Here is a 12,227-nt window from a genome sequence, read left to right on the forward strand (position 1 = left end):
TTACGACTTGTCAACTCGTAAGTACGAACATCCCAGGAGGACTTGAACGCAGCATAAGTCTATGCCTTTGTGTTCTGGGTTTGTTGGGTCTACTTGTTATGTTCGTGTGTTTCCTGCCATACCCAGTGTTGGATGTATCCTGTTAGGGATGCACCGATACCGATACTGGTCTCCTGTACTCGTTAAAATGCCCCGATACCAAACGCCGATACCACACAGCATGTGATAAGCGCCATATTCAAACAAAGAAACACCAACAACAGACAGCAGAAAGGAGTTAAGGATGTCTACTACGAAGTATATGTATGCAATGAATATAATGTTAAACATTCAGTATTAACGCCTGTATAGCTGATGAGCGCGAGCTGATTAACAAAGCACGCTGAGTGGATTGAGCGCGCGGCGGCGCAGATGCGCGAGCTTGTCGAGTGAATATACCTTTCTCACAGACATCATTGGAAAGTTTATAGTTCGGTCGGATATGTCAAAAACAAGTAAATAAAACAATGCACAAGTTACTTAACGGTAGAGAGAGAGAGAGAGAGCGCGCAATTCTGTTGTGTGATCTTTGATGTTCACTCACTGAGCACACGCATCATTTGAATTAAAACGAAATCGTACAAATAAAACCATTCATAGGGGCATTCACTATAATCATCATTTATTTTCAACCTTAGGCATACACGACTTTCTAGCGAAAGTGAATCTAGCAGCCTGTGTGAAATGCGCTAGACTGTACTATTCTGCATCAGTACAAACACGTGCAGGCGTTGCGCGTGTTTTGCTTGCTTGAGTGTTTCTGCATTATATGAGTGGCTTTGGAATATAAATCGCAGCACGTTTCAGATGAAAAAACGCGACTTCTATTTCTGAAAATATCAGTTAGGAGATTTATAACGAGTGGTTCCCTGCATTATTACAGCAAAGCGCGTGATTACAGTACACTAAGCCGCTGCAATGGAGCAGCTCTAATGCTATTAAAATTAAAAATGATACCATAGAGCAAAACAATGAACAGTGAAAGTAACAAAAACTTGTAAAATACATTTTAATGGGCATAATTAAGTGTGAAAATAACCGAAGGATATACAGTGAAACCAAAAATGATTCAGAGACCAGATATAATTTTTGATATTTTTTTACTAGTGGGTGCAGGACACTATAGTTCATTTATGTAAGTGAGGATAGATCAAGCAACATTTCTTAGTGTTATCAATGTGAAAAAAGTACAAGTTTTAGTTATTTTAGTACTTCAAATAAAAAAAGAGAAATGTTGCCTTGACAACTAGCTGAAATAAAATAATTTTTCATTATTATATTTTATTTTATTTCAAGTAATGAACATTTTTTTTTAAATCATTTTAGTTTTAACATACATTTAAATTACAACAATTGTACTAAAAACAGTTTTGCACACAAACAACAACTTTGTCAAAACAACAAATACAACATTTAGAAAATCTGTTAACATACCATCCAGGTATGTTCATGTAGCATCACTTGAGATGTTAAATGATGTGTTATAAAGATGACGTGATGTGTAAATAAAGAGTGTTTCTCTCATCCAAGACTCCAGGTCATATCGGGCAACAGCTCTTGGGAGTGAATCTGTAAAGGTCAGAGCCGTATTCACACTGACATGGTTACAGAAGAAATGGCTAGTCTAACATTTTCTAACACAGTGGAAACTGTGTAACTTGTTTCTTGGAGTCTTGAAGAATTAGAACCTTTCACTGTGTAAATAACTCCCCACAATCCAATCTTTGTTCAGATTAATTAGCCTCTCAGCATCCTGAATCCTACAGATACAAACTAACACATGCAGACACACACTTGTAGTACTGTCAGTGAGGAAAGTTATCAGTGTGGGAGGAAAGGACAAGCCTACATAACATTGTTTACAGCACATTTCCTGTGGCAAAGCCCCTGGAGCATTACACTTACTCGCATAAACACACACCACTCCCAGAAGAGTAGTGAAATCCAAACAGAGACCTTACTAGTGCAGCGATAGAGGAAGAAAAATGCTTTCAAATTTAGTGCACTGGCGGCTTGTGCTTTACGAGAGCGGGGACAGGGGGTGGGTGGTGGTGGTTTCATTTAAAAAAATTACTCACCCTCATGTCGTTTCAAACCCCTAACACCTTCGTTCATCTTCAGAACACAAATAAAGATATTGAAAAAAACAAACAAAAAAAACAATTTAGGGGTGTCGCACCAAAGGACAACAAAACGTAACACTTTTATAGCTTTCTGATCCTGCATAGACAGCAACGCAACTACCACGATCAAGGTAGTATAAGTATACTATCAATAGTTAGTAGTTATCAGTAATTATCAATATGATACAAGATTATCGTAATACTTAGTAGTATTAAGATTAGTACTACTTTTTACCATAGTTATCAATATGGTACAAGATTATCCTATTCAAATCAATGTGATAAACGAGTTAGGTCAAAATTAATCAAAAAGTAATCTGACGCCGGATCTGTTTCCTACATTGTTGTGATTTGATCTGAATGGAAACAGCGTATCCGTGTGACGCAGCTGACACAGAACAGCATACGTTGTTTATGTCCAGCTGATACTCTCCAAAATGGCACCAGGGTGATGCGGAGGAGACGAATTGTTGAATAAAGTCGTTTTTTTTTTTCTTTTGTGCACAAAAAGTATTCTCGTAGCTTCGTAAAATTACGGTTGAACCTCTTGTAGCTTCGTATAATTGCGGATGAACCACTGATGTCACATGGATTATTTTACAGATCTCCTTGCTAAGTTTCTGGACTTGGGAACATTTCAGTTGCGTTGCTGTCCATGCAGGGTCAGACAGCTCTCAGATCCCATCAAAACTATCTTAATTTGTGTTCCGAAGATGAACCAAGGTCTTAAGGGTTTGAAACGACATACGAGTAATTAAATGACAGAATTTTCATTTTTGGGTGTACTAACCCTTTAAAATGCTTCTTGAAGAGACCTTGTCCCTTTTGTGTGACATCTTTGTCCTCCAGTGTGACAGTACAGGTGTCACACTGGAGGACATTATCCGTCACACCAAAGGATGTTTCAGCCGTTTGTGTCAGTTTATGACAGGGTTTCTCAAATCTTGCCCTGGAGGGCCAATGTGCTGCAGAGTTTAGCTCCAACCCTGATCAAACTCACCTACCTGTGATTTTCTAATGATCTTGAAGACATTGATTAGCTTGCTCAGGTGTGTTTGATTAGGGTTAGAGCTAAACTCTGCAGGAAAGTGGATCTCGTGGGTCAGATTTGAGGATCCCTGGTTTATGACCTTGTTATTCCTAGCTAACCTGTCATTCAAATTTGCATAGTTTTCCATGATTATGTAGTTTAACATACAGTTTTTAATAAAAAAAAAAAAAAACAATTTAGGGGTGTCGCACCAAAGGACAACAAAACGTAACACTTTTATAGCGGTCCCAAAAAAGTTAAATATTTGAACAATTCTGAGACAAAAATTTACCATGTGCACATGTCATGGGCTTCACAGGGGGCTTCAGTAACATGATCTTGAATGGGGTCCTTCAACTAATTAAAGCTGTCTGTGGAATTGGCCGATTTAAAATCAGGATATGGCGTCACACCAGAGGACATGGTTTTCAGTGACAAAATGTATCAAGTCCCTATGCTTTTAGAAATATATGGATGAAAAAAATTATTGCCATTCACTAAAATATACACTTCTAAAATTATGCCTGAGGTATTTATTAACATTTTTATGCTTTTCTTTCTAAAAGTTTTTCTAAAAGTTGCAATTTATTGAACCATGCTTGAGACAGTCACACCATTGGACAATTTTGAGATTTGGCTCGAAAATTTAAATAAATCGAATAACACGGCAGCTTTTATAACAACAGGTCCATGTAGGACAAATAAATGTTTAACCATTTTAACATGCATTTTAAATAATTAAATAATACTAATTATTTACATTTTTATCTTGTGTGACAGTGAAAATGCCATGTCATGTCAACAGCCCATACATATATATATATATCACTTTAGCAAAACGTGTACTATTTTCTGTTTATTCTGATATATAAAATAATTTATTTTTGGTCAGTAAATATACTGTTATTAAAATATTTTAGTTTTAAAAATATAGAGACTCACTTATTATTATTTTTTTTTAAAGTACAAACTCTGAAAACATTAGAGGATATCCTATAATAATTTAATATAGCTTTACAGTAGTAACAGTAAATGTGATATTTAATTATATGATATGATTCATATATTTTTAAACATGATGGTATTATCACATAAACATGGTGATTATCTCTAAGGTGGACACCTAACTTAATATGATATTTACCATCTGAATCTTACCATGTAATGTCAACAAATGAAAAAGTCAGCCAGCTGTTTATCATCATTTTAATTATCGTGCCTTCAGCCACAACAGCAGAGGTGCTTTTTACCTCACTTACCATACTTTTATATATTCTTCCGTTATTGAAAAACTGTTGCTTAAATTGCCTTGTACAAAACTGAAAAACATTAACAAGACCTGTTTCCAAATATAGTCAATCATTTATACATTTTTCGAGTTATATAAACCCTTTAGAATGCCGTGACCCGTGCCATTTTCTTTGTTAATCGACAATCTCACAGACACTATAAATAGATCTCAACTAACCTAGGCATTCACATTCCTTTACCACGGTGGTCGGAAACCTTGGCACACGGAGAGATTATCATTGCACGTGAGAAATAGCAAAAGAGGTGGTTTTCATTTAAATTAAGTCCCTTGAACCTGCATTCCAATGCACATTTTGAGCTAGATTATTCGTGCATTATTCCTCAACGTCACACAGCCCGTTTTATAAAAAGTCAGGAACTATAAATACGATTTCAACTAATACTAGTTAAGAAGATTTTAACCTATACGCTAGCCAACAGATCACGCAACCACTGCACATACGAGAAGCAGTCACAACATACAAATTCAAACAAAAATCACTAGCCTGTACAGTCCTTATGAATTTGGGCTCTAATGTACAATACTTCTTCCTAAATATTTCACTCGGAGATGAGGAGCAATTGTATAGCAGTTACATGGACATCATTATTTGAATGTGTACAGAAATCCGACCCTTACATCCTTCTTATTCAGAGATGAAGATCACTAAACACCTTCATAAGGCAAAGGGTCTTTTGATCAGGCAGCACCTCTAACCCATTAGGGCGGTAAGTAGTCTCTTCAGCTTGCGCTCCCCTTAATTACCTTGACAGACTCTCTGCTGCAGAATTAGATGGGACTAATCATGTTTGCAGAAGAGCCGTGGTTCGTTTCAAACTTCCATTGCTGAGTGAGCATCTTTGTAGTGCAGCTAGACTGGCTTTATTTACACGTCAACTACAATGGTGTTGTATGATGGCTAGCTCCAAATATGAAATTGTTTTTGTTTGGATTCACACGTGCACTGATCAAACACTAACAATTTCGATGAACAACATGCATTAATAAAGTAAACGTCATCAATTAGATTACGAAAAACCGACCCTATGTCACTATGTGCCGCCGTTAACTCCAGAATTATGTGACCTTTCCAAAAACATGCACCCCACTGAAGCATTGAATGAAGTGAACAAAATTACACTGCCGCCCGGTGACACATCAGTGTGAAAGACAGTATTATTCATTTGGGTTCATTTGACCGGAGAGAAGTATTTTAAAAGCGTCTCTGAATGCTAAAAAGAAATGCTAGTTTTAAAAGTTTCCTGCTGGGTAGAAAGCAAGGTTAAAGCAACACATTTACAGTACAGAGAGGGATCAAAGACCTATGTGAAACAGAGCTTTTAGGACAATTATTCCTTTATACAATTTTTGAAAGTTTTTGTATTATACTGCAAGTCTGTGTCTGTGTGTGCCATGTGAAGTAATCTAAAGGACATAAGAGTTTTATGAGTGTCACAGAAAGTAACTTTGATAGGCAAGTAACTCGAAAGGAATAGTTCACCTGAAAGTAAAAATTATGTCATCATTTATTCACCCTCATGCTGTTCCAAGCCTCATTTTCCCCACAGAACACAAAAGGAGAGACTTTTAATCCCGCTTATATGCTCTTTTCCATGCAGCTGAATTATGACTGAGGCTTGCAAGCTTCAAAAAGAATGCAAAAGAAGTTCATTTTCCTTGTGTATGGTATTTCAAGTCCTCTGAAGCCAGTTGATAGCTTTGTGTGATGAACATACTGAAATTTAAGACATTATTCACTAAAAATCTTGACATCAGTCCCAGCTATCTGTGACACCATAATGAGACTATATGAGAGATGTCTGATGATAATCCACAAGTAACATCACAATAACATCACAATAATCCACAAGTAATCCACATGACTCCTGTCCATCAATTAATGTCTTGTAAAGGGAAAAAAAACAGCATGTTTGTAATAAACAATTCATCATTAAGACATTTTTAAATTCAAACGTGGCTTATGGCTAAAATAGGAGTTCTCTATCTACAGTACACTATTGCTTTGTCCAGGGATACATTTGCTTAGTTTGCATCAGGATAGAAATGTGCACAGATCAAGCACCATTTACAAGCAAAAATAGCCCAAACCATTTTAAACAAACACATTATGTCAGTGGATTTTGATGTGAGAGGACAATAGGACTTTTTAACTGAAGCAAGTGTTATTATGGATTCACATTTTGGCCAGAAGCAACAGTTTTTAAACTGTTAAAATGCCTTGATGGATTTGTCTAAAGATGGATTTGTTTCACATAACTGAAATAGAAATATGTTTCTTTTCATTTCACAAGACGGTAATTGATGGACTGGAGTTGTGTGGATTATTGTGATGTTTTTATCAGCTGTTTGGACTTTAATTCTGACGGCACCCATTCACTGCAGAGGATCCATTGGTGAGCAAATAATAAAATGCTAAATTTCTCCTAATCTGTTCAGATGAAAAACTAATCTACATCTTGGATATGCTAAGGGCGAGTACATTTGCAGCAAATTTTCATGTTTGAGTGAACTATTCCTTTAATGAAGTCATTGTTCCAGTGTTCCAAATGATTCATTCACAAACGAACTGATCTGATTAAATTCAACTCATTGACTCAACAAGGAGTTATCGTATGGCTTCAGAAGACTAAATATAATCCACAAGTCACACTGACCACTTATATTACACTTCTACGCTTTTGTGTCCTTTTTTTAAGTTTTAAAAAATTCACTGTAAAATAATAAAAAGTGGGTGATTAAATGATGAATGAATTTTCATTGTTGGTTGAATTATTTCTTTAACAACATTAGACAGTTCTACCATTGTCTGCTGTTATCTTAGAGCTAATGTGGCATTCACTAAAAACTGGTGGTTTTATATTGTGACTTGATCGGTGCTGACAGGTGAAGTGCATCAGAATTCTGATGATTGTGAACGAGTGGGTGGAGCTAAAGAATCTGGCGTTGCTGGTGACTCTGTGACAAAAACGTTATCTTTTGTTTCTATGTTTGAAGGTCAGTAGTGCCACATAATATTGAAAGTCTCAATTACACACACACACACCAGGGCTCTAGCCTGCGACCGTTTTTTGAGAATGTGCGAGTTCAAATTTGACGTGGCCACATTTGTGTGATCGCAAATTAGGTATTCAGGAAATTTAGGAATTAAGTTGATGGAAAAAAAAATGAAAAGGTCGATAGCAGATTACCTTAAAAATTGTAAAATTGTACAATTGTAGCATCTGTTGTCCAACTGAATTTAATAGTTTTTAATTCTTTAAAATAGCAAAAAGTGGGGGTGGTAATGCGTTGGGTAAGTAATGTAATACCTGCGATAATAATAATAACCTGGTAATACCGGTAACACCGACCGCCGCAGCAAGCCTGACAGACATACAGACAGATATTGCAATTAATCAATTCATTTTTAAAAAGTGCGACCAAATCATGTGCTTGGGCGACCAATTCAGAAAGTTAGTCCCATCAGTACGACCAGTTGGAACTTGGAAGAATGAGTCTAGAGCCCTGCACACACACACAAAAGAAGCCGCAGCATTTTCACGGCCTTGGCATGGGAATCAGATGATCCAGGGGGGCAACCTTGAGGGGGGCAGGGGCTCATACTGTATTTACCCACAATCCTCTACAATCACAATTCCAGTATTCCACACACTGTACAGTCATGGCCAAAAGTTTTGGCAGTGACATAAATGTTGTGTTTTGCAAAGTTTGCTGCTTCAGTATTTGTAGATTATTTTCCCACATGTTTCTATGGTATACTGAAAAACGATGATAAGCATATCATAAGTTTTAAGGCTTTTATTGGCAAAAAAATATAATGAGTCAATATTTACAGTGTTGACCATTGTTTTTCATAACCTCTGCAATTCGCTCTAGCATGCTGGAAATTTGCTTCTGGGCCAAATCCTGAACGATGGCGATAGGGAGCTTCATCAGAGAAAATAACTTTGCACCAGTCTTCTGCTGTCCAATCCTTGTACTTCCTGCAGAATATCAGTCTGTCCTTGAAGTTTTTCTTGGCTTCTTTGCTGCCCTTCTTGACATCAGGCCGTTATCCAAAAGTCTTGGCCTCACTGTGCGAGCAGATGCTTTCACACCAACCTGCTGCCATTCCTGAGCAAGCTCTGCACTGCTGGTGACACGATTCCACAGCTTAAGCTGCAAACTTTGCAAAACACAACATTTATGTCACTGCCAAAACTTTTGGCCACGACTTTACAGTACATCTACATTCATACATCTGGCAGAAAATTACTAGCTGAAAAAGCATGCAAGGATGCAAACACGGCTGCATATTTCAAAATGTAAATATTTAAAAATCGATTCACATTGTATGAAACCACCATAGGTTTTTCCATGAAATCAGGTTGAAAATACACCATCTGAGCACCTTTGGCATACTCATTTTAATCCTGCATACTATTTAGGTCTAAAAGAAAACAAAAAAATCACCTGAATTTCACCATGATTCTTTTTTCAAGAAAAGCACTCATCAGTGTAAGTGGCTAATAAACCAAAAGCCTCTAGTGACAGACTACACTGAGTATCACAGCAGTCTCAGTGTATCTATGGCCTTGATCAGTAAACTATTCGCCATTTAGAACTTCAGATAAACTCGGAGAAGATACCATCACACAAACATTCAAACATGAACTGAAATAGAAATGTTGACACTTAACATTTCAAAATGTTTGTTCTCCTTTTCTGTCTCTACCCTGACCAGAAAAAAAAAAAAATCTCTATACTTCTGTAATTTTATAGTTAGGCTACCTTAACACATTACATATGACATCAACATTTATTAGTCAAAATTTCAGAACATTTCTAACTAGGCCTATTTGAATGTACATTAATTTATCTGATCAGACATGCATATTTATAACGAAATAACATTTGTTAATATGTCACTTTCATAAAAAGGCTGCGAACTAAGGCTAGAATCTTGCTTGTCCGTATGCATGTGCTGTTTCAATTTAAATTAAATTCAAAGCAATAAACATTGATTACGCATATGGAAATTTAGATTAAATGTTCTACAGAACGCTCGACTGGTTAACAAGGTTGCACTGTAAATAACAGGGCTGCAATTCAACATAAAAGTAAGTATTTTTTAATGAATTAAATAAAAAATGTTTCATTGGTAATTTTGTGTTTGTTGACTGTGTTGAATATAGTTGAGCTTGAGAGATTCTGTCAACACTACAATTTGTGCATAATTTGATCAAATGTAATGAGATTATTTACTTGGTTTCCTATCATGCTTTTTTAATAGAAGGGACAACATGCAGTAACAGGGTTACGCTAAATATTATGTTTTAAAATAGTTGAAATATCACATTGTTCTATAAAAATAATTATTGGATACAGCAGAGAAAGATCAGTGAGGTGAGGCTAAAATCATTTTGTCTGATGTGATTAAAACCAGTGACATTTCATGCTGTGTTAATTGTTAGATACAGTCATTTTATCAGTGATTTTGTGTCTTTTTGAAACAAAAAAAATGGACATCTATGCATTTTCCATTTTTGGAAATAAGAGTAATGTTTTTTTTTGTTGTTGTTGTTGTTGTTGTTTTATTTATTTAATAAAAATGTTCAATTTTTTATTATTAGTGGTATTATTTGTGATCACAGGAGAGAATAAACAAACTGATATTTCTCAGTCATCACGTTGGCTGTGTCTCAAAACCTAGTGAGACGCCTACCTAGACACCATTGTTGAACGTCCCACGCGCGCTTTAAAACACGCCTATAGTGACCACATGCTTTCTAAGTAGACAGCACACTAGGTATTGAGTTACAGCCAACATTAGCGGTGATAGTAGAGATGCGGGTGTTATTATAGCGATGTGTTGTGTACTCACTCTTGAGCGCGCAGATCAGCTGGTGTCCATCTTTAATCAGCTCTTTGATGAACGTGTTTGTTCGGTCCAGCTCGATCTCGTGACATTTGAGTCTCTCTCTAAAGTCCGGACTGTCCACAAAAGAGTCACTGAACTCTAGAGTCGGTAACCCCATAATCAGACCTGAAATAAAGCCTCACAGAACAGTGCAACTCCGTGTTTCCTCAGACAGACTGGCGGATCCGTCTCATCATTATCATCCTTATCCACACTCAAACGCGGAAAGTGTCGCTCTCTTGCAGAGATTCATGCGAAAGTTTCTCTTCACTTCCGCGCTCTGAACTTTCATCAAGCCAAACTTCTGCAGCGGCCAGCCTGAGATCATGAGACTCCTGCTGGTTACATTGCACAACACCCGTAGACGTGCTCCATTTATAACAGCTTTACTCTTAACGTTCAACACTTTCATTAATGAAGTCGTTAACAAAAATAAATATATCTCCACTATAATAATAGTAATAATAATAATAATACATTTATATTTTTTGTTAATGTGACATTATCTATCTATCTATCTATCTATCTATGTAAAATGATATAAAGGCATAGGCATATATATAAATATTTAATTGCTCGTATTTTTATATTCAAATTTAATTATTTCACTCGATTTCACTCAATATAGATTTTAAAGGCAGAGTAAGCGATTTCTGGTATCCAATGTTGATATTTGAAATCACCAAAACAAACACGCCCCTACCCCAAAAGGGTCTTGCCCCTATTTTGATAGCTCCGCCCCACATATACCTACGCAACCCAAGCAACGATTAGTTCTGTGAAACAAAGCAAAACCAATGTTACACCATGTCTACGGACGTGAGCAATCACATACCCTGCCTTTAATAAGTGAAGATGACTAAAATAGCCTATACATCTAATGTAATTAGTTAATAATAATAATAATAATAATAATAAATTATTAAAAACAAATAATAACACTAGTAACATGTCACTCAAGCCTTACCAATTTTTGGCAAAATAAAGACAATATTTCCACAAATCTAAAAACTTTAATGTGTCCACAAACCCTCTATTAAGAGACACAAAAAACTTTGATATTCCATATAATACAATGTCACAAAACAGTATTTTACAAAGGCACGAAATTAGATCAATTAACCTCAAAACTGTTTTGACTGCCTAAATTGCACAAATGTTCATGTTCAGATGAACTGACAAAACTAATAGGATTAAAGCCTTTCATTAAATGTATTGAGACGATTTTTTTGGGCCATCTATGTTCAAGAGGGTCAATAAGGGGTGGCCAGTGGCATCTTGCCCTATTGATTTACATGATGGTAAATGGTAATGATGGTAATGATTGGCGTGGACGTGTGGACATGTCCTTCTGGGATCTACAGCCATGGATGATGGTGTTCATAGATGCCCTACAGGTGATAAAACACAAGAAAGGCAGATTTACTCTAATTTGTGTGCCCAACAAAGTGCACAACAGAACAGTCACTCACTTAATCCTCAGAGAGAGAACAACAAGATCGCTTTGACAATATCTTGTACAGCCTGAAGGGTCATACAGCAGAGTAGATCTATCTGTGTGTGAAATCAGGAAAGCTCCTGGATGTCTGATGACCTGCAGCAGTTTTCAAGGTCTAATGAAACAGACCAGACATATATGGCTACAATAAACCAAACGCTCAAACAACTCCTTAAAGGGCTATACCGTTCGCTCACACCACCTATAACCCAAACGACCAAAACCACATAAATGTCAACCAAGGAAATAAAACAACCGAAATGAACTATAAAGCAACAGAAATCACATTTATATGTCAGTCGATGAATATCGTCATGTCATACGGG

The 12,227-nt window shown here is 36.4% G+C and overlaps 1 protein-coding gene across 1 annotated transcript in view; it reads right to left on the bottom strand.

Moving 5' to 3' along the window:
- Positions 1-10,733, bottom strand: part of LOC107709814 (rho GTPase-activating protein 42-like) — a 135,822-nt gene extending 125,089 nt beyond the window's left edge. Inside the window, exon 1 of the mRNA XM_016514440.1 lies at positions 10,368-10,733. Within this exon, the coding sequence (XP_016369926.1) occupies positions 10,368-10,521 (154 nt within the window). The 5' untranslated portion in view covers positions 10,522-10,733. The remainder of the gene's footprint in view (positions 1-10,367) is intronic.
- Between the last annotated feature and the right edge of the window lie 1,494 nt (positions 10,734-12,227).

The sequence above is a fragment of the Sinocyclocheilus rhinocerous genome, unplaced genomic scaffold, assembly GCF_001515625.1.
Source record: "Sinocyclocheilus rhinocerous isolate Xijiao unplaced genomic scaffold, SAMN03320098_v1.1 scaffold4918, whole genome shotgun sequence".
Classification (NCBI taxonomy): Eukaryota; Metazoa; Chordata; class Actinopteri; order Cypriniformes; family Cyprinidae; genus Sinocyclocheilus; species Sinocyclocheilus rhinocerous.